At 35.6% G+C, this 24,271-nt stretch overlaps 1 protein-coding gene across 4 annotated transcripts in view; it reads right to left on the reverse strand.

The window, feature by feature from the left end:
• The window catches only part of ARHGAP15 (Rho GTPase activating protein 15), a 700,830-nt gene that overhangs the window by 540,957 nt on the left and 135,602 nt on the right, over nt 1-24,271 (reverse strand). For all 4 annotated transcript variants that reach the window (XM_042243922.2, XM_027964991.3, XM_060410067.1 and 1 more), the window contains one exon: nt 9,393-9,482. In XM_042243922.2, coding sequence (XP_042099856.1) covers nt 9,393-9,482 — 90 coding nt within the window. The remainder of the gene's footprint in view (nt 1-9,392; nt 9,483-24,271) is intronic.

Raw genomic sequence — 24,271 nt, forward strand, 5'->3', positions numbered from 1 at the left:
TATGTTATTTCCAAAATCAAACTCAGTGAGTGGTAACTTAAAAAAAATTCATGTTTGGATCCAAAAGAGGGATTACAGTATCTCACATACATTCTTATTTAAGCAATACAGTATATATTTAGATTCAATAAATCTTCCTAATATTTGACTACATATTTATTTTCTAACAGAAATGAGTGTTGATAAAATTCATCAGTCAATAACAGCCAAGAGTAACTTCCTTACATAAGTCATGGAAAATACACTTTCATGTTCAGGATGAAAATCACACAAGTATGTCATTGACTCCCCTGAACCCTCCATTCCATGACAGGACAGAGAAAGGACTGCCATCAGATGAATGGCGTGTGGGCCATGGTATTTCAGGGTTTTATTTTAATGATTCCATAAAGCGAGCCCTCCACTGAACGCCTCGCCAGAGCACCCAGCCAAATCAAATCAGCGAAGTTAGTGTTGAAACGCCAACTCGCCACCAGATGGCAGCAATGCTTTTATGAATAATGCAGCATTACGTGCACTCCATCTAAGGTTTTCTATGTTAATAATAGAACAATCCTTACTTTAGTAAAAGATTTGTTCATAATGAGGCCAGCCATTTTTTTTTCATGTCACTAGTTATATTTTGTGGGATCTATTTTCTTTCAGAATTATAGCCCCCCAAAATATTTATTTTCTTACACATTAAACATTAAATTGCTGTCGAATTTCACTTGATGTTGTGGTAGAAATGCCTGTGGCTTGAAACAAATATTTTCTTTTCTGATGGACAAATAACATCTGTGGTTGTAAATGTTCTAGTGTAGCTGTCAAAAGAGAAGGGTTTCACATAATTTCCTGCCACCCTCATCAGTACAACCTACACATCAGAAGAGCGTACTTGAAACCACCCTTTGCATGATTTGATTTAAAATCTATCACAGATCTCAAATACCAGAAACTTGTATTCTACATGGTCATGGGTGTGAGAAAAAAGAAGCATTGTTCAAATTCAAGTTTTTAAAAATCCCCCCAAATTATCAAGGTCTATATTACTTGGGAAAATAATCTTCAATGTCAGTGTTTCTTTCCCTTTTTGAGCTGTTTGCACCATTTGTTAATTTTCCCACTGTAAATTTTTTTGGTTTGCACATGTTCACCAAGGAAGTCAGACTTAGAATTTCTCCTAGTGCTGGAAATAAAATGTTAGGCAAACTGGTGGGATGAAGGCCAAGGATGAAGGCCAAGCTTTCTACTAAAAAAGAAATTCATCTAAACCTTCCTCAAAAGTGAATGCCCCTTCCTTGGTCAAATCACTGCGTAGCGTACTGATCTGTTATCTGAAAACAGTTTAAACAGCTTCCTTCCTGATTCCTCCCAGGCATCAGGCATTTGATTTCATCCTTTCACTTAGGTCATCTCTCAGCATCCTGTTTTGTTAAGATAAAAGAGCAGCCTCCTCTCTTCTTTAAATACCGAGAATCTTTAACTGTCCTGGAGTGTTCATAGCTTTGCTTTTGAATATTTGTTTTCTACTAAGTTTTTAGTAGCATATTTACCTCATATATTAAGAGACTGCATAGATTCTACAAGTGGCTTCTCCAGTTCTGTATGAACACTGGCATTTTCTTTTCATTTTTAACCTAGGTTATTTTTTGTCCTTGTGTATATTTCAAACCTTTGTTTATGGATGCTTGCTTTGTTATTTTCTTTTACTGCTTTGAATACTGCTCTGAGGTTTGAGAGTTCTGCTCACCACTGCCCAGATTTTTCTCCTGCTCAGTGGCTTATGGTATATAAATGCTGTGAATATATATTCTCTTGCCTTCAGATCCAGCCTCATTATCTTGTTTCTAAAAATTGAATGACATCAACTATTTATCTGCCAGTGATCTTACACTATCCAAAAGTACTCAATTTTATTTCACCCTGTGTCATCCTTATGGACAAGCTAAAAAATATGCTATCATCTACTGACCCCATCTATATTATGTACCAACTTTAGGGATTAAATCCTTCCTTCTGGAAGAAGTCTGCTTACTATTAAAAAAAAAAAACACCATATTCATCATGAAATAAATATGGCTTCTCTCCTTGAAAATACAAAATAAAAACTTTGAAACAGATACAAAAAGGGAATCAGTTTGTTTGAACATGTTGTCTTGCTAGGATCAATGTAATCTTTTGTACTTAACAAGGTGAAAATTACAAGTGGAAAAACAGTAACGCTTGATGATTCTGCTTTGATACCATGAAATCCCTCATTGGCAGTGGTGGCTTTTGCTCAGGTGGGTGTCATGAAGGTATGATTCCACGTGACTCACCTAGCCACACTCCGGTTCTGTGATCATGGGAAACTGTACTGTTAGCCCATGTAAGGCTCAGTGACCAACACACCAGTTGGACTAAAACATCAAGAAACAGAGCCAGTTTCATAAGAGGAGGGGATGTAAATCATGATGTCAACAAATGAAGAACAGCATGTTGCATTTAGCTTGGTGTCAAACTAAACTCTACAATTTATTCCAAATGGACAACTCTTATCTTTGAGCAGATGGAGCCAGCCCTTTAGGTAACACACACCTATCCTTTTGCTAAAACATTAGAAGTATAAGAAGCCACACTGACATTTTTTTTCTTTTTTTTTTTTTGAATTTTGATTAATTTTATTTTATTTTGGAACCTTAAAATCTTGGTTCTCTTGGTTAATTTGGGACTAAAAGTTACTAGTGTGGCTATTGTTGATCGTTACTCTCAACCGGTAGCATTCTACTCTGATGATAGTTTAAAAACAAATGAGAGTGTGATAGCATTGTACCCTCTGACAGTATACCAAAGAAGCTGTGCAAATGAGTCCATATCTTAGACTACCAAGCCTCATGGCATAACCAGTCAACATAAGCTTCCTATTATTTTCTTTGATGACACACTCACACTATTAGTATTTTAACTCTATACTTTAGATTATGCCCATTTTTTTCCCAGACATATTTATTATTTCTGAAAAGATGAATCAGAAAAAAAAAAAAAAAAAGACCGTGGTTCCCAAGTAACATGGGCTGAACAAACAGTTGTGTTTTTCATTTGAGGGATTTACTTGCCATCCATGGACTTGTTTCTATTTCTCTTTTCATCAGTCAGGTTGTTAACTTACTCTTTGAGTCTTACCTTGAGGTCTTGCAATCTTTATTTCCTGCCTCCAGACTCCTTTGCAGTGAAATTTATACACCCCTATATGCTAATATTCTTAAATCAAGTCCCCAATTATGAAAAATTATCTCATTGCATTCATCAAAATTTTTCTGCACAATCCCACTGGTAAAAATGAAGTAGAAATCATAAAAATAATTCTCTCTTCCCCTCCAATCAGGGGAAAAAAAATATGTCCTGGTATCTCATCAGGAGAAAGAAAGATTTACTATTGTCTCTTATTTGGGGGCATAATTGCACTTGTTTCTAAGTTCCCTTTTGCAAGATGCTCTTAGTAACTTGGTAGAGGCTTTTTAGGCAAAATGCTTTTCTTACAGTGTTAACTGGGATATGACATTAATTAAACAACTTGCATTGATTAAATATAACATAAATTATTATATTTGTTTATAGACTAGGATACTAAAAATAATTTCAGTTTGAGAACATATATTCTTAGATAACGAATGAAGAGGTTTTCAGCGGTACATTTCACCTTCTCTTGGTTAAGTTCACAAGGCAGTACAAGGAATACATGTGGAGCAGAGACCCTGAATTGTATTTCATAGAGACCTACCTCTCCTACCCATATTCTTCCCAAATCCACATGTGGAACTGTTCTCAAAGCACTATGAGATGAAGTGGTTAGATGATGAATACAACCAAGTCTTATTTATATTAAAATCAATCATCTGAAGTTGCTTTCAAATACAGGACTGCTTCATTTTAACCTTAGCACAGACAGGAGGCAGGTGAGTTAAAGTTTATCTCTCATTTCTTTGGTGTGACAAGCTGTAAGCTGGAGGAGGGATCCTACCCTGGGTTCTACTTAAAGTCACAACTGCATCGCCAAAACTGGAACACACGTCCCTAGACTCCTGTGTTCTCTCCCCTGCACCTTCTGAATGATGGATGAATATCTAATAGGTAGATAAAATGATTGGGGACGAGCAAGAAAGGGAGAAAAAAAACAACTGTATGAGACATTAAGGCTGCTCTTACTCTGGTTTATTTTTAATGCCATGCCTTTTAAGATACTGTGAGTAATTCTCTAAAGTGAAACCAGCTTTACTCGAAATCTAATGCATATATGAATGTGAAGAATCATCCTTTTGCATTTAGTCTAACTACAAGCATTGAAAAATGAAAGAGAAAATTGGTAAAAGCTCAGATTTATTTTAAACCATCAGTTCTAACAGAAGGAAATGGATAAAAGCAAAATACCAGTAGTTTTCCTTTTGGCTTAAAATGACATTTTCCAAGATGTTATTAAATTATCTTTGCATTAATAAACTTAAGTAGTACTTAAAGATTTTAAGCTAAGACATATTCAGATCAGGAAGAGCAATCAAATTATGTTTAAATGTAAAGCATATCCATGGACAATATTACATGAATATGTTGAATATACATTATAGCCAGAAGACTCCATCCAAAGTCACAAAAGAAATACAACTAATGATAAATCTATTCCGAGATTTACTTCTAGGGACAGAACCTGCTCCCTTGAGACATTTTTATACATTAAAAAAAGAATCTCAGATCCAAGAAATTTGGTCATGATTTTTGTTGAGGTAATAAACTGGTAGTGAGAACGGGGGTGGAAACAGACTTTCATCTTGAGTCATTTAATTTTTTCTGCCTTAAAAGCAGGCAATTGATAAAGTTTTAATTGGCCATAATTCTTTAAGAGTAAAAATATCTTATTTAAAACATGTAGTGTGTAGATGAGCCTGTTGCATGTTTATGGGTGCATTTATTTTTAGTTTCATTCGAAAGGAAACTCAGAAAAACTGAGACCTAGTCACTTCTAGCTCCAAGAAAAGGTTTAATTATTTCAAATGAGTAATCACCTACTGCTGTAATGAAAAGGACCAAGAAAACAGATAGTATACTTCCTATTCTTTACTCATTTTAAAAAGTGACTGGATTTGACACTCAGAAATGATCTTGGAGTGCAGAGCCTATAATAGTGTATACATTTTCTTAAAAAAATATGACTGAATTTTGTGTTTTTATTAAAAATTCAATTTTAGCCTTAATAGTAACCATAGCATTGGTTAAAAGGTATATCCAGTCTTATGGTTTAGAAAAGCAGTATAGGATGTAGTCTCTACCTTTGTATATTCTTTGGGGAGGCAAAATTAATTTACATGACAGTATTAAAGACTATTCTAGTACTGAATCAAAAGGCATGGGATTAATTACAGTGCTTGGGACCACCATATATTTAACAAGGGGGCAGCTCCTTAGAGGTTGGGAATGTTTTAGAGGCGTATTATCTATTCATTTGAGAGCCATATCGTGAACTCCTTTGCCCCAGACTTTTAAAAACCTTTAGCTCAGAGAGCTTTATGTTCAAAAGAAGGAAGGAAATCTGAGTGAAAATTTTGCTTCTACTTTGAAACAAGAAGATATCAGAAGTTTAAAAATTACTTATTGTTATAAATTGTTTTGCAACCATTTTCTCAACTGAATGTCCTGTGAAAAAGCTTTGTAAATGCTTGATGTACCCGTGAGGAAGGAGAAGAAGGCGAAGAAGCACCGCTCATGTTACAGATGCTGCCTGACAACACTGCCATCCTTTCACATGGTTTTATTTAGTTATTACAACTCCCTCTCTGTAAATGACATTTAGGATTATTTAAGATTATGTTGTAATCCTTTTAATCCTCAGTGCTTTAAATTTCAGGCTAAATACCAAAGAGCAAACTAGCACTTAGCAGGAATGTTTAAAACATGTGATTTGAACATAAATCTCTTTATTCATTCTTTCCCTGATGAAGACCTAGTGTTGCTCTTAACTTAACTAAGAAAACTTGTACCACAGTTCATTTCAAATCATTCAGTTGCTAAATGCTTTGTGAAGCTACATCAGACTTGCGACAGTCCTTGACAATTATGCTAAACGAAGAATTGAACCAAAGTTAGCAGCAATGAACATTTACTACTTTAGTTCAGAATATGTGTGACCTTTTTTTTTTTTCCTAATAGATGCAATACGTCTTTCAGTGTTAGTGTGTGGGAAGAACAAGTGTATGGGAAGAATCACTCTATTTCCTAATGTCAAGCTATTAGATGTGGGTTTACACATTGACATATATATCATATATGCATACACCTATATGCAATTATACTTTTAAAATACATTGTGATTTGTCTAGGTATGCTTTATAATAGAAGGTGTTAATAATTTAAAAAATATGTTATTTATTATTAAGGTCAATTAGGAAAAACTGTTCTATTATAAAATAGGCAAATGTTCTTGAACTCAGCCAGTGAGCATCATTCTGATTTACTAAGAGTAGCTGAATAAAAAATCTAATTAATTAATGCTGTCACAGTTATACTGTCATGTACCAATCAAATAAGAATGAATCTATATCAAGAGTTTTTAATAAGACTATGAAAAAATCTGACTTTTAATACAAAGAAGGAAATGAACAACTCAAATGTCCAAATGACATATACGAAGGAAACGGATGAAACCCTTCCATTCTTTATGTCACAAATGTTTGCTTTTGAGTCTTTCAAGCATATCTTAGGCATGTGATTTTTTGTTTGCTTTCCTCTTCATTTTAAGTTCATCTTCTCTAGAGACATCGTAATTATGTGGCATATAATTGCTAATCCATCAACTTTTTCATGACAGATTTCAAATTTTAAATTATTTCTAATTTTGCTCTTCTTTGATTTTTCTTGAACCAAAAATCTCAATAGTCATTAGATATCTGTAATCTATAATTCATAGACTGAGATTGAACACCATGCCTTATTCAAACTTGGAATTCTAAAGCTATTTCTGATGTAGCACATCAGCTAAAGCTGTGATGGTCTTTTTCAGTCAGGAAGAAATGCTTCATTATTCTGTAGGTAATGAAACCCTTGTACACACACACTCACATACCCAACAATACCTTAGTACCATGTTTTTGAGCTATAATCATGTTTATTCTGATCATTTGAGAGTTATACCAGCTAATGTACCTAATCAAATATTGATGCAAGTCATCTAGGTTTAGCTCTCTGGCAAATCCTTTCTGATGTTTTTTCATTAACAACTATAAAAGCTATTTATATTGTTCCTCTCAAAAGACTTACTTTCATGTGTTGCCACTATGGATAGGAATTAGTAAATTTTACCTAAGCTTATGTGTTTAGGTGATGAAAAGATTTCAGCATGACAAGAAAACCACATGATTCATCCTAAAAAGAATGAAGCAGGAAATGAAATCTTAATCTTTCTTGAGTTTTATTATTTACAACATCCTTATCATTACTTCTTGTTTTTCTAAACTAAAGGGTACAAGATAAAAACTGGTAACCTAGATGTAAGGAAACTGAAGTCCCATGAGCTACTCAGGTACCTTACAAACAAAACTAGCTGGTAAGATTTTCACCTCTGGAAAGCTAATAAAATGAGAATAGTTTTAATATTTTTGGAAGTATCTACATTCAGAAATATGAAAAATGAGTAAAATATTATAACAGAGGTAGCTAGTGACACTCAGAAAAGGTTAGGATGATGCATAGTATCAATATAGGTGTTTTAAATATATATCTATACATATTACGTTCATAGCTATGTAAAATTATACTCGAATATTTCTCTTCTATATTCACAGCCTGTACACATCATTCATATTTGAGTATCATCCTCATTTGTGATCTAATGTAACTATAAGGTTAACAGAAGAAACTGAAAAAGTCTTCCTTAATTCAACTCTGAGGGTTTGTTTCAATTATCCAGGAATTATATCAATATCAAATTTTAACATCTTTATTTTACAACATTGGTAATTAGGATGCTAAACTAACAACACATAATAAAACTAAACCCCTTAATTCACCTTATCCAGTTCAGAACTAGCCATACTAATTGTCCATGTTGTCATAGAGGCTATTATAACACCAAATTTTCTTATTTATAGCAGAATTAAAAAAACAAGAAATTAGGAGACACTGATCTACAATTCCTCACTTTAAAGCACAATTTAATTTTGCTTCTTGATTCTGTAAATTCACCTTCTAATCACTTCTGGTTTTAGTCCCTTGATTTCTTGGCAAATATATTTAGTTTTCTATACTTTATTCCTTTTTTTTTTCTTCTTTCCTTCCTTTTTTCCTTCTCCCTATTTTTTGGGTTAAAACAAAAGCAAAAATTCTACCCTATAAAAATGAACACCTAAACAGAATTCAATTATAATCAGGAAAAATAAGTAATTCCATAATATGTTGAAAGTGCTTTTTTGTTTTTTTAATTACTATGAGTCCAAATTATTTGGCTAGACCTGATTAAGCATCTGGAAAATGCAAAAACAAACTGAAAATCAGCTTCTTCTTCTCAATGAGAGATCAGATAAGAAATGTCACCTATCTATTCTTCTATAAGACCCTATACATTAATTTTAGTGATGCATTTAAGAATAGAGTTGATATTTCTTTAAGGGCTAAAATGGTCTCAGAATATATTTAATACAATAATTATAATGATCTAGTTCCTACTAAATGATATAAATTCTAAAACAAACCTATAAAGTTCTGGGTTACTTTGGATATCTAAAAATAAATTAAATGTCATATAAATATAGAAAAAATACTAACTTCTATAATCTGAAGTTATTAATTGCCAAAGGAATTTTAGCAGAAGCATACATGAAATATTTCCTTTCTTTGAAGGATTTCATCCGGTTCTTTCCATTTCAAAGCAGCATGATTGAAATTATCAATCAGTTATTTTTTCAAAAAAATTCATTATATAATATGAAAACACTAATTTCTATAACTGTTCAGCTCTCTCCATCCCCCAAGTTACACTGGTAAATATAATTTATGACTGGAAGGCAGGAATGGCAGTGAATGCAAATAGTTTATCATAATTAGTGAATCTTTGTTTATATCTGAAAATCCTACACTAAATCTATGTAAGCCAAGCATTCTAAGTTTGAATCCCAAACAGCTATCAAATACACTGTTAAAGTCAATGACTTTTGGGTATATAATTAATTATCACACAATAAACATTTTGTGTTTAGATAGCAACCAGTCACCAGGGAAAAACAACAACCAAAATTTGACAGGAAGAGAAGCCAGTTTTTCACAATAACCTCCACACAACTAGTTCAAGCTCATGAAAACATCTTAACAAGGTAGTCTTGTTTTGATTACTCAAGAAAGCTAAGATTTAGAAGGAATAGGAACAATTTGAATGTATGTAACCTTCTTACCTGAAAGACATTCTTTCTGCTTGATTTTTCCTTGGCCCACTCAATATGTGCCCCATACAAATCCACACTTTCTGGTTTGTTCCCAGTTTTCTGTAAACAAAAATGCAATAAGAAGAAAAAGCACACAACACTGCTGATGCATGTCAGAAAAAATAAGTTATTGATTTAATAGCTATACATTAATGGCATAAAGGCTTTCTTCTTTCTCCTTTCCAGTTTCAAATAGATATTCCCACACTCATGTTCACTGCAGCATTATTTACAATAGCCAAGACATGGAAACGATGTGTCCATCAATCTATCAATGGATAAATGCATAAAGAAAATGTTTAGATATATGTATATAATATTGTTGCTTTGTTGTTTAGTGGCTAAGTCATATCTGACTCTTTTGTGATCCTGTGGACTAGAGCCTACCAGGCTCCTCTGTCCATGTGATTTCCCAGGCAAGAATACTGGAGTGGGTTGCCATCTCCTTCTCCAGGGGACCTTCCCCACCCAGAGATCAAACTCATGTTTGGGAGGTGGATTCATTACCACTAAGCCACCAGGGAAGCCCATATATAATATATAAATATATGCATATATATATATATATATATGTAAGTCAGGTAAGGTAAAACAAATTCTTCTTGATCTCAGATATATGCAGAGTCTGAAAGTCTAACTCATAGAAACAGGGTGGTTACCATGCACTGGGGTAATGAGACTAAATCTGCTAAAGGGTACAAATTTTCAGTTATAAGATGAATAAGTTCTGGGGATCAAATATATAGCATGGTGACTATAAATTACTAAGAGTAGATCTTAATATTTATAACCACACATACACACACACAGAAAGTTAACTATGTGAGGTGAAAAATATTTTTAGTAGCTAATCTTAGTGTGGCAATAATTTCATAATGTACATGTATATCAAACCACTGTACAATACAACTTAAATTTACACAATATTATTTGTCAATTATATCTCAAGAAAGCTGAAAAAGGAAAAGATAATAAACTTAAAAGATCAATTGTATGGCTCTTAAAATCCACTTTTCTGGCTTTTAAGACTATACACATAAATACATATATTTGTATTTAGTCAATTTAATTTAGATCAAATAGATTATGACATGTGCTTCCTTTTATACAGTGCAATGTGGGTGTTACTTAAATGCTGTTTTTACTTCAGTAATTTATAATAATCAATTAATGGGAATGTCCTCTATATTTGTCTCTTCATATTTTCATTTAGTTCAAGTACATCATACGTACATAACTTTAAATCTGCATAACTCTGAACATTAAAATAAAAACTTACCTGTCTGGAAAATTTCTTTACTGTTTTTAAAGAAAGTTATTTAAAGCCACATTTCAAAGATTCCAACTATTTTTATACGTTCTGAGCTGGAACTCCAGGTTTTCCTAGAGATTAAGTTCCATTTTCTCAAGCCATTTTCAATGGAATACTTTAAGTTTTTAGTATACAAAGCTTAAAATATTTTTATATAATTTTTAACAGTATGAACTTAAGGTTAAAGCATAAAATTATGGAACAATAGTAAAGAAACGTTATAAGAAATCTATTCACAATTTTTGCCTCTTACCTACATGTTCTATCAGTTTACAGTAAATATTTTTCAGAAGAAGCCAGAAATAAGTCGTTTTTAATGGTAAAATTTGAGATTTTCTTGATTTTTGGCAACTCAATAAAATTTTTTTGGAAACATTGTACAGGCCAAGCACAACTTTCCTTCAGGATAAATTCAGTTGGCAAAGCATCAGTTGACAGCGTATCTTTCTTTTATTATTTGGAGGTAATTCCATGGGAAACTAATCAAGATGAGCATGGCTCTAATGAATGCTTCAGATAGTGAAATACTTCTACTATTTTCCCATACTCCACAACCCAGGTGATCACTGCTGTGGAAAATCTTAAAGCATGATAATGATGTTTTGTGATTTATGACATAGAGAAATTAAGTGCAACCTGTTTCTACAGTTACTTGAATTATGGGACACTCAGAACCAATAGAAATAATCATCAATAAGCATATGTAAGAAAAAAGACTATCTTTCCCACGTAATGCAATAAGGAAAAAAAATGAAAAGATTTTACATAAGAAGCACTTTTTATAGGCCAAACATTTTTCTATGTGTTTTATGGCTATTAATTTTTATTGCACCTGTATGAAGTAAGTACTATTATTATTATCATATTACAGGTAAGAAAATGTGTCAGAATGGTTTGGTAAGCTTTCCCAAGGTAACGCACATAGGAAAGGAGGAGCCAGTATTTGAATGTTAGCAGTGCCCCTTCAGAGTCTGTTTTTAACTATCGTGTTGTCCTTGAAAATTGAATATACAGTGTGATCATATTCATGTTAAAACATGAAACATTTAGGGAAAAGAGAGGCTTTTCTCACTAGACTAGTACAGACATATTGATCTTGTTTCTGTCTTTCTCTGTTAAACTTGATCTTCCCACTGGGCTTTTACACCACCTGTTTACCTGGAATACCTCCCAATGGCCATCTCCTTCTCCATCAGATCCTAGCTAAATGTCACCTTGACAGAAGTCTTTTCTCTGACTGTCTTATATAAAATAGTGGCATTCCAATATTACTGATTACTCTCTACCTACTTATTTTAATTTCACCATAGATCTGTTCCTAGTTGAATTAATACACATAGTTTTATGCTGTCTGTTTTTCTCCCACTAGAATTTAATTCCCTGAGCTGGGAACTTGCTTGCCTTTTCCTCCACTATTTTTCCAATATATGGAACCATGTCTGGTAACTAACTGTTGTTCATTGAATATTTACTAAATTCATAAATGAAAACGCTGCTGCTGCTGCTAAGTCGCTTCAGTCGTGTTCGACGCTGTGTGACCCCAGAGATGGCAGCCCACCAGGCTCCCCCATCCCTGGGATTCTCCAGGCAAGAACACTGGAGTGGGTTGCCATTTCCTTCTCCAGTGCATGAAAGTGAAAAGTGAAAATGAAAGTGAAGTCGTGTCTGACTCCTTGTGGACCCCATGGACTGCAGCCCACCAGGCTCCTCCGTCCGTGGGATTTTCCAGGCAAGAGCACTGCAGTGGGGTGCCATCGCCTTCTCCAATACCAAAGTGCAATTAGGGTTTGTGCTTTGGAAGGAAGGTTTGGGCATTTGAAAATTTCTAATTTTATACCAGTTAGGGCTTATATTTGGTTTACTGGTTAAGCAGTCTTTGTTTTGTGAGTTTTTGCTTTGCTTGCTCTGTCCATTACTTTTAGCCACCTCCTAGTGCTCACTCATATGACTTTGACCCATATCTTATGTTCTTCATGAGCTCACTGCTTCACCTTTTCTCCCTGGTTAATAATCTTCATTCTGCCTTTTGCTTAACAAATCCTGCTTTCTGAGTCATTCTTACTCCCACCCTGTCATGCTTGGTTTTGAGGTTACTGAAATCTGCAGACCTTTGTGTGTTCTCCCAGCATCATGCCCTGGATTTCACTTCCTTTCATGTCCATATCTGTGTCCTGATTCAGCAGGCACTTCAACCTGCCCCTCTCTCTCCATCATTTGATGATTCACTCCAGTCTCTCATCCACGTTTTCTTCTACAATCCCCTTCATATTCCTCAAATTTATAGAAATGACTTGACATTGCAAATAATGGCCATCTACTTAAGCTGGGCTTTTGACTCTTTGACACTTTCATCACTATCATTGTGATAAGGACATTTAACATACCCCGGAAATCATTGCCAAGACTAATGTTATGAATGCTTTGCAGTTCCTAGTCAGTTCCTATTTTTTGAATGGCACCTCTCTCCTAAAGCTTTACTTTTTTCAAGTTATCCCACCAAATGGCTTACTCATAATTCACAGAGGTCATAGAGCTCTTGTGCTAGAACATTCACCATTCTCCCCACTTTCGTAGTTAGTCTGTGCAATCAAAATGAACAAACAGAATATATTCTATATGTCTTCCCTCTGAAAGTTTTATATCAAATTCTTTATTTCCTTACAACAATCTTGTGAAGTTAACGACATGGCCTTTAATTGACATGTGAAGAAACTCAGGCAGAGAGTGGTTAACTTTATTGCATTAGCTCATACACTTAATAAGGGTCTCAGCTGAGACATGGATTCATTTTTATCTGACTCCAAATCCCAAGTCCTTGAACACTGCCTCCCTTCCATACCTATCCTTTTCTCCTACTAGCCCACCTAACATCCTTTTTAGGTCCAAAAATAAGAATTAACGCATTCTATTTCTTCCTTGTTTCCTCACTTCCCACTTTCACTTCTGGATTCCAGACTTCTCGAGCCGGGTCTATGACTTTCGTCCCCGTGTCTAATGCACTCCCATGTCTGAGCAAGACAGTGACACTATGAGCACCAAAAGCACGTGGGCTGCCAGTGCCGCACAGTGCACGGACAGCTCGTAAGGCACGTCCTACTTTTCCTCAGGGCGAGAGACGCTCAGTCTTCATCCCAAGGGTTTTCCCCTGTAGTTTTTATTTCCATCCAATCGCATCCCTTAGTTTCTCTCAAGTAGATTATATCCTTTAACCTATAATCACACTGAGGTCACTTTTGCTTAAACACACACACACACACACACACACACACACACACAAGAAAGCAAGCACTAGGCCACAACTTCACAGTTTCTCAATCTCACCCATTTCCTTCTATGATAACCAGGATTCTTCAGAGTTTCCTGTAGTTATGTTCTCTGTTTGTTCTTGTTCCATCCTCTTCACAGTATCTTAACCATTAAGGTCAACAGAAACAGCCTGATGCTTTCTCACCTCTAAAGATTCCAGCTGAACTCTGTAATATGAAATGCTGCTGGCCCTTCTCCTTAAAACTCTTTGTCTCTCAAGCTAAGACACTTTCTCTCCTAATTCTTCACTTTTTATATGTTGCATTCTCTGTTTTTTTTTTGTTTGTTTGTTTGCTTGTTTTTTTTTTTTCACTGACTTCACTTCCTCATCCCATTTCTTGGTGGTGGTGGTGGTTTAGTTTTTAAGTCATGTTTGACTCTTGGGATCCCACTGAATGTAGCCTGCCAGGCTCCTCTGCCCATAGGGTTTCCCAGGCAAGAACACTGGAGTGGGCTGCCATGTTCTTCTCCAGGGGACCTTCCCGACCCAGGGACTGAACTTGGGTCTTCACATTGCCGTTGGTTTTCTGTGTTGCAGGTGGACTCTTTACCAACTGAAACACCAGGGAAACCCATTTCTCAAATGTTAGTAATCCTTGGTTTATGGTTCTAGACCTTTATTATTTCTCATAGCTTACAAGCATCCTTCGGGTTTTGCTCTTGCCTATGATCTAATCCATCACTTATAAACATGCTAACTTCCCGTTGGTTTCTTGTCCCCAGAACTCTATTTTCTATCATTAGGATGTAGCACAGACAACTCTGTGAAATCACTGTCTTCTCAGAGTTGCCCCCCTTTCTCTATTGCTCATCTTGCCTAATCATTTTCTTAACCTCCTTTACTTTCCTTGTTTTCTTAATTCTCTACTTTACATCAACAGCCACAAATTCCAGAACCAGGTCACAGTCTAGTCTGAGTTCTTATTTTCTCCCATCTGAATTCCTCTCCATGCTGTTTCTTCTGATCACAGGAAAAAAACATTTCAATTCATTCTCTGTGTTTTGAATTTTTTTTCCTAAGATATAAATCTCAAAAATATTTCTTCTAGAAAATTTTTTATCTACAGAATAATGTACAAATACCTTCAGTTGAGTTCAGTTCAGTCTCTCAGTCATGTCCAACTCTTTGCAACTCCATGAATCGCAGCACGCCAGGCATCCCTGTCCATCACCAACTCCCAGAGTTCACTCAGACTCATGTCCATTGAGTCAGGGATGCCATCCAGCCATCTCATCCTCTGTCGTCCCCTTCTCCTCCAGCCCCCAATCCCTCCCAGCATCAGAGTCTTTTCCAATGAGTCAACTCTTCGCATGAGGACCGTAGCAGAGTATATATGCTTCTTTTCATTATCCTCCAATCACCTTCTCAATTCCATTCATCTGTCTTTCTTCTCTATGCCAGCATTGCTGAAGTCTAGGCAGCTTCCAAAATGCAGCATGCTTTCGCGACTCTCTACATGGGGATCTGAGTGTACATGCACCCCTGTTCACCTGGAACACATGTATTTCTCTCTTCAACCACTTTCCTTGCCTGCCATCTGCCATAATCTTGCTCCATTTCATGACATAACTCCAAAATAACCTACATGAGGCTCTCCTTCACCTCTGTAGGCACAGTCACTCACTCCTCACCATTTTCCCTACTCTGAAACACACTTTTTTGGACATATCCACATATTACAACCACTTTCTGACCTGTCTCTTTCCTCCAGTTCCCAAACAAGTTGGATTTGTCTTATAAATCTTTGTTTTCCTAAAATCTAGCAAAGTGGCCCCAAATAAGCCCAAAACAGAAATCTGTTAACTGCTCAATCAATTTACAAACTGGAAACCTGCAACAGAAAATTTCCAGATTCATTCCAATATATTAATAAATAAAATTAAAAATACACCTCAGAATTTTAGTTTATAAAATGAGAAATACTTGACATAAAAATACAATCGTCTCATTTATACTGACCTTTAATAGGAGCTAATATTATAGCAAAATTGAAGCAAATGATAGAGATTTGGGCTAAATTTTAAAGTATGCCAGAAAAAGCTAAAGAGATTTTGGTAAAAGCCTAGCAAATAAAAATATCCACGTCAAGAAAAGAAAACTACGTAAATGAAGGGCTATATAAGAATGATCCTAATCAATCATTCATTTTTACAAATTTAAAGCGAAAAGACCTAGGCTTGGAGAACAATTTTAGGGACTAGGCTTTATTAGAGGGGGAAATTATCAGCATTGTTAAATATTGGAATAAGTTGTTCAAAAAAGTTGCAGAATTTATTTGGAAGACAATCAAGATTTTATTCAAGAAGTCTGAAATTAAAGAATCCTTTAATAGAAAACATTTCTGATTCTACAGCTATAAAACACATGGAAAAGTCTGCTAAACTACATGATGCCAACGTATCACATTGTACGTCATTATAAAAACATACTTTTAAAAATTGACTAAATATAAATTTAAGTCTACATAGATTTATTCTGGGTAAACTTAAAATATAAATGACTGATTTTTAAAATATTTAAATAGAAGTATTTAAAAGTTACTTCTTCTAGACAATAAAACATAAAAAAGCTCTTTGCTGGAAAAGGCAAAGTTATTAAAAATTGACCTTAGGTTTTGTCCACTTCTGATTTTTATTATTTCTTAGTCCATCTTTACCATTTACCAATAATAGTGGACAGCATATTCTCTCCATAATATATTTTTCCCTGACTTAAACACTTGGGATTAAGTTCCCATTTTTCTTTATGAGATATTTGAGGGCTTTTAATGTATATTAAAGAAATATCAAAGGCCAGATGCTCTTTTGCTTGATGGCATTTTCCATGATGAAGACTGGGCATGTGTGTGGGCAACAAATCATGGGGCCACTCATTCTCATACCCTTATTACTAGACGTGGTTGAAAAAAAAGACAAGGCTCAGATTTTATGAAACAGGTTATTAGCTACCATTTTTTATTTTGGATTAATTGCTGTTCCAGAATATAGACTCAGATTGTCCTTATCAGTTTGAAACATGAAACACCAAATCTGTTTAAAGGAATTAAGTTCTATCACATAACTGGTTTTGTTTCTGGAAAATCAATCATGCAGGAGGATAAAACTCACTTATAAATTCTCATTTTGGCAAAATGATTTAGGAAAGAGTGCTGAATGGATACCTGATCTTATTAATGTCTAAAGTATGGCTGCTGTCAACATAGAAGTGGATACTTTGATTGTAAGATGTGAGTTTTATGTATATGAATATAAATGGTGTTAATAATAGCTGAAATTGTTTCTCCAGTGAAATTTCTTCAGTACAAGACCAAATCAAACCAGATTTTGAGAAAAGCAAAGCCTTGTTAGTGATCTGGAGCACTAGAATGTTATACATTTGTTTACTTTGTTTGTTGAGGAGAAAGTATTCTCTCCTTTCAAGAAGAACTTATTGTATTTATCCTGAATCAAAACCTTGCAAGAATAAATATAAAAGCTTCCATGTTTGTTGCATGCTTATATTGCCTTACATTTATATTACATAAAAACTATTTAATGCTGCAATGTGAGTAGTTTGGGCATATTTTTGATGCCTCAAGCAGCCCCTCAGATTCCCTCCTTAGACTCTCATTCACTCAGTTGGCCTCAGCTGTCCCTGTAGATGGCCAGTCCTGCTTGGGCCCATATGGTCCCACTTCCTGTGGAAGTCTAGACACCTTCTTGGAATACAAGGCCCTCTCAGTTGCTAAGGTGCAGACAGACGTTTAGCTCCCTAGCACCTCTAGATTTGGATGGAATGCTGCTTTACAGGGGATAGGCTCTGACTTTCTGAGTAGTCATAAGAGTGTGTCCAGGATATACACAACACAGGGAGTGGAGACTGGGTGATACTCCAGTACTTTGGCCACCTCATGCGAAGAGAAAAGACCCTGATGCTGGGAGGGATTGGGGGCAGGAGGAGAAGGGGACGACAGAGGAGGAGATGGCTGGATGGCATCACCGACTCGATGGACATGACAATGAGTGAACTCCGGGAGTTGGTGATGGACAGGGAGGCCTGGCGTGCTGCAATTCACGGGGTCGCAAAGAGCTGGACATGACTGAGCGACTGAACTGACCTGAACTGAAGCAAGAAATGGGAAGAAACCTGGCTGATAATTCCTTCTCCTACCCCATCCTTTCCTCCTACAGTCTGCTTCATGCTGTCTTCAGTTTATTTGCAGCTTCTCTGAAAACTGTGGTGCACCTGCCCAGTAGCCCTCTCCAGTGTCTCTTTGAGGCTCTGTGTAGAGTGGTAGCCAGAATGATAACACATCCTCTTTACCCTTTCCCATCATCTCCTGCCTCACTTCCTTTTTACTTTACTCTCTGTGTCCTGGGCTCATGCCTCCCAAATAGAAGCACGGGTACTTATTTTTGGCTTTGTTTTCTAGAGAATCAGGACTGAGACAATGGGTATTTCTTTCCTATGACAGGGAAAGGTAGCTCTCCACTAAAATGTGCGCAGTGCTCCCTCTTCAAGAGTCTAGACTTCCCTCTGGGAAGTAGCTCAAACATCCAGAGGCTGCACTTTATCTATCCGCCTTTACACCAACCTGTGGCCACATTACTCATTCTCATCACTGGAATGCGAGTGAGAATGATGTGAGAGGCTTCTGAGCTCACAGCTTTAACACAGCTTGCAGACTTGCCTATGCTGTCTTAATCTTCCTTCTACAGCCACTAGTGGATGATAGAACCGAGAGATGGCACAAGCACCCTGCAGCAGAAAACTGACCGGGAATATTTGTTTTGGCCTATGGTATGAATAAGAATCACTCATACCAAAATCACTCACACCAAAATAACTGCAGATGATGACTGCAGCAATGAAATTAAAAGACACTTGCTCCTTGGAAGAAAATTTATGACCAACCTAGATAGCATATTCAAAAGCAGACATTACTTTGCCAACAAAGGTCTGTCTAGTCAAAGCTATGGTTTTTCCAGTAGTCATATATGGATGTGAGAGTTGGACTATAAAGAAAGCTGAGCACTGAAGAATTGATGCTTTTGAACTATGGTCTTGGAGAAGGCTCTTGATAGTCACTTGGACTGCAAGGAGATCTAACCACTCCATCCTAAAGGAAACCAGTCCTGAATATTCACTGGGAAGGACTGATGCTGAAGCTGAAGCTCCAATACTTTGGGCACCTGATGCGAAGAACTGACTCACTGAAAAAGACCCTGATGCTGGGAAAGATTGAAGGCAGGAAGAGAAGGGGACAACAGAGGATGAGATGGATGGATGGCATCACTGACTCAATGGACATGAGTTTGAGTAAACTCTGGAAGTTTGTGATGGACAGGGAGGCCTGGAGTGCTGCAGTAAATGGGGTCACAAAGAGTAGGACACGACTAAGCGATTGAACTGACTGATGAATAAGAAATGAAGTTCTGAAGAAATTCTGAATTGTTTTTGGACAGTGAGTAGTGTTTTTTTTTTTTTTTTTTTTTTACCTGAAATATCTTTACGTTATTGTTCAGAAGATTAAGACAAGGATTTTAATGTATAGTTATTAAGTTGAAGTTTTTGTGTTTGAACCTAGTTCTGGTTCCAAAGTCTATTCTCTTAACCACTATGCTCTATTGCTGTATGTAATAATAATAATGACAATAATAATCAATATATGTATTATCTTTGCTTTGTGCTAGGCATGCTACATCGATTTTCTCACACAATCTCACAATAGCTCTAGGAAGTAGGTACTCCTATTAACCCCAAACTGCAGTAGAAACATCAAAGATTTTAGCAACAAATACAATGTGAATCTGGAATTCCTAACCCAGGTGGTCTGACTTAGAGGCTCCTATTTCTACCTAATATGGTATACTGCTTCCCAGAGCATTTCAATTTAGGAGTGAATTTTAAAGGAAGAATAAATACATACATTCAGTAAATTTTAAAATGCACTGTAGAGTAAGTCCACTTCATCTTAGAGAAATGTAAGCTCTAAATCACATGTATTACATTGACCAAAATGATAAACCACAGAGAGTCAAGCTTCATAATTAAAATAGTTTTCTGAAAGAGCCTAAGGTGAGGTTTATTGGACAGTAAGCTATTATCCATTTATAAAGCATCCTATCAATTTCATAGATTTTTGTGGTTATTAAAAATTATGTAAGATACAGAATTTATTGTGGTTAATGGCCAAATCTTGAGAAAATTATAACCAGAGAACATGGCCTCATTTATAGTAATATCGATCACTTGATTTCATTTTTTCCTTACAGAGTTTGTGTTAATCATATACTAGAATTCATTTTTCCTTTTCTTTTCTTTCTTTGATACCCACCTGTCATCCTCCAGATTTTGGACTGTTTTTTTCTTTTAATTTTTAAACATATGATGAGACCATATGATAGTGCAATCAATGGCTGTACTAATAATCTGCCCCCAATATGAACCACGCTGACTTTGCCAGAGCACTATTATTATAAGAATTAAGACATTAATCACAGATTTTAAATGACTTTGTTATGCTAAGGTTGGTAGATCTATTGTATACACCTCTGTTTTTATTATTTTTTTGAGCAGGGATCCGAATAAGGGCTTAACACTCACTTTACAAAGATAAAATAATTCCATATTCATTTTGTACAGAATACTCAATAATTCATGAATAGCTTTCTGATTAAAACTGTTTTCATCTTTTTGCTAAATCACATCATTTTACTCCCATAAATAAGTCCACTTTGTTATTAAAGTCATGCTACAGTGAATGAACATTAAATATATTGCATTATTTAATTAATGCTTATGCTCATTATCTGCATTGGAAGTAAACAATATTAAGAAAAAGTAAACAAATTATTTTAACGAAGGCTTCCATATTACTCTTTTTTTGCTTTCAAGGTTATGGCTGAATGACTGGTCTAAAAACGTTAATAGTTTATTAAATGCCTTGGAAAAGTTTTCTGTCATTAGAAGTAAAATTTGCCAGTGTTTGCCTCTGATTAGAAATATTAGTACAGTGTAAAGTGAAAAACAAAAATAGCCAAAAAATCCGAGTTACATACACAGTCAACATGTAGTTTCCATATTGAACAACTGGCTTTTTAACTGTATGGTTTGAGGGGAGAAATGGTCCCTAAAATGCTTATAATACTTCAGAATTTATGTCAAAATTGATACTAAGTTTTCTGAGTATCATGTGATAAATATAAAAGGAAATAAGGTTCACTTGGGCTGATTTTGGGTGGATGTGGAAATGAGATACTTCCTAATCAGAAATAAAGTTTTCACAATGTATTTGTTTAGTAAGGTGCCACACTGAACACATACTCTGGCATCACATGAAAATACCTCCCTGTTTGAACTGGTGCCCACTGATGTGCTGATATACCCATGTTTGGGCCACAGCGTATTTTTCAGCTCTCCTTAGATGAATCACCCTATTTGCTTTCTTTGTATGAGGACTTCTTTACAAATGACCAGACTGCTAAAAGATCAGGTCATGGGAGAATATTAATGTATATTTTGAGGGAGAAGATGTCCTGTGATCTACTAAATGCATTGGGCCGTAATGATGACAGATTTAGCTGTTTTGCTATAATCTTTATCAGTACCAGCACAGGCCTTATTGCTCTCATCCATTTCATAGATCTTTAGAATAGGTTTTTCAGATAGTTTAACAAGTCTTCCTTTTTTTACTGTAGGAAAAAAACCCAAAACTTAATTCCCCCAAACTGTTTCTGAAAACTCTAACTCTCTTAATTTGAGGATATGCAGTAGCTGGGGCTTCCTAGATGGCACTTGTGGTAAGGAACCCACCTGCCAGTGTAGGAGATATAAGAGACGTGGGTTCCATCCCTGAGTTGGCAAGATCCCCTAGGGGAGGGCACAGCAACCCACTCCAGTATTTGCCTGCAGAATCCCCATGAATAGCGGAGCCTGGAGAGCTACAGCCCATAGGGTTGCAAAGAGCCAGACACAACTGAAGCAATTTAGCACATATACACACACAGTATTGAGTCGGCCAAAAGATTCGTTGAGGTTTCTCAGTAATATCTTTTTTTGGCCAACACGATATTAATGATACAGGGCTCCACAGGACCTATAGAAAGAAATCACCTCTTCTCACAATCCGGTTCAAGGTTTAATAGTCTGCACAAAACAGTCTGGAATGGTGAATATACATCCTAGGCCTCAGAACCACCAATAAATATTTTTAAGATCAATGACTAGCATAGTATGTGGAGCAATACAAGAAATCGATAATATTTGGAAAATAAATAAAGGAATTGATTTCCCATATTTTATCATTGCTCACTCCCTTCTTTCCAAGTGAAGTGTCTTTCTCCCCCCTTTTTCTGCATTGAAATCCTCTTCAGCCTTCAGAAATGTCCTCAAATTTCACTTCCTGTGTGGATATATTTAGAACCCTTTTCAACTGGAGGCAATCTCTTTCTCCACTTGTTTACCATAAAACTAACTCATGCCCATGTCCATGCCATTCTGGAGTAATTATCAAAGTCCGCTTTTTCACTACAATTATTTGACTTATGGGTGTGTTTTCTATTTCTTTCCAGGCCCTCAAATGACAGATCTGAGTTTGTTTCATTTTTGTATCTTTCATAATACCTAGAATAATGGCTTAATACCGAGTACCCTCAGTGATATTTGCAGAATTAATACATGAAGAGATACATAAGCTGAGCATTACTCAGCACCACAGTTTCCTTGGGAAAGGACTACCTGTAGCTAGACCTATGGTTCCCCAGCATGTTTTCTTATATTTCTTTATCATGTTAGTCATATTCTATTATAATAAACCTAAGTATGATTCTGTTTCCCCTACTGAAACATAAGCACCTGCAGAGTAGGGATCATATATTAATAGTCTAGATATCTCTAGGGTTTAATAACACATAGTGTGACACCTGTTAGGAGCTGTTAATAGTTCATAAAATAAATAAATGAATGAGTTCTCTAAATTACACAGCTTCTTCCTCATGAAGTAATCCATATATATATATTTTAACCAGCAGTGCATATTTGCCAGATCTCACAGCTATAGTCCAAGGTCTACCCCATATCAGGCAGATGCTCTAAAATCACAAAGTATGGAAGTTACACAGGAAGAAAGTTGCAATTGAATTTCAGGAGCCAACTGAAATACTTTGGTGGTACAAAAGTAGATAAGTGTACCTGAAAAATGGAAAGGGATATGATCCAAGGCCTCAAAGGATAAATCAAACTGACAAATTTTGTTTCTTTAGGATGTCTCTGGCTCCAGATGAATTAAATAGTACTGTAGCTGCTTTTGAAGCAAACGTTTTTGCTCTTGGACTAAATGAATTGAAGTTAGAAGAATTAATTCTTCTCTTGTCTCTTCCTTATTACAGTACCGGTCATTTTAAAACAAATAACACCTGGGTCATATTGCTGTTCAGTATATATTTGTTAAAAGAAGAGCTATGAGAGATTATTCTAGGGTGAAAATGTTTGGAGCATACAGGCACACCTTATTAAAGAGCTCCCCTGGTAGCAAATCTCAATCCATGGCAGTCTTCTCAATCATTTTCTTTTATCCTATCTTCCAACCAAACTAAAAAAACTCATTTCTCTTTTTAGCACACAGACCTTGCCCATTTTCAGTTTCATACCATTGTTCATTTTCATTTCATTTCATTTTTTACTCCGCTGGAATTTTCCCTGCCCACAAATCTCCTCATACTGAAATTATAACCATCCTTCAAGGCCTAATTCAAATCTTTCACAGATGTGAGCTCTCCTTCCTTTAAATGTTAAAAAAAAAAAAACAACCTCTCCTATGTTTCTTGTTTCATCTCATCCTATTTTTTTGGCAGAGACAGCTATAAAGCAAAGACTATCTTGATTATATCTCTATGCCTTATATGTAGCCCTAACGAGCAAGCTGTTCATTGTAGGATTTCAATACATATTCTTATGAAGTCTTTTCCCACCAAGGCTTATATAAATAGCACAAACTTGATTAACCAAATGCATATTTAAATGAAAGTGAGGTAGATTGTAATGAGAAACTATGCTATTTGGATCAACTCTCCCACCAAAAACAATGAAAAGTGCTGGATAAAATACTTCTTTTTAAACTTACCTTTAAAATTGAAAAGCTGAAAAGATAGTGGGAACTTCCAAGGAAAGTATTTTTTAGAGGTGAGAATCTGAACCCAGAGAGAAAAGCATAATATCGAATCAACATAACTTCACCTTGTCTGAGGGCAT

This window comes from Ovis aries, chromosome 2 (genome assembly GCF_016772045.2).
Source record: "Ovis aries strain OAR_USU_Benz2616 breed Rambouillet chromosome 2, ARS-UI_Ramb_v3.0, whole genome shotgun sequence".
NCBI lineage: Eukaryota > Metazoa > Chordata > Mammalia > Artiodactyla > Bovidae > Ovis > Ovis aries.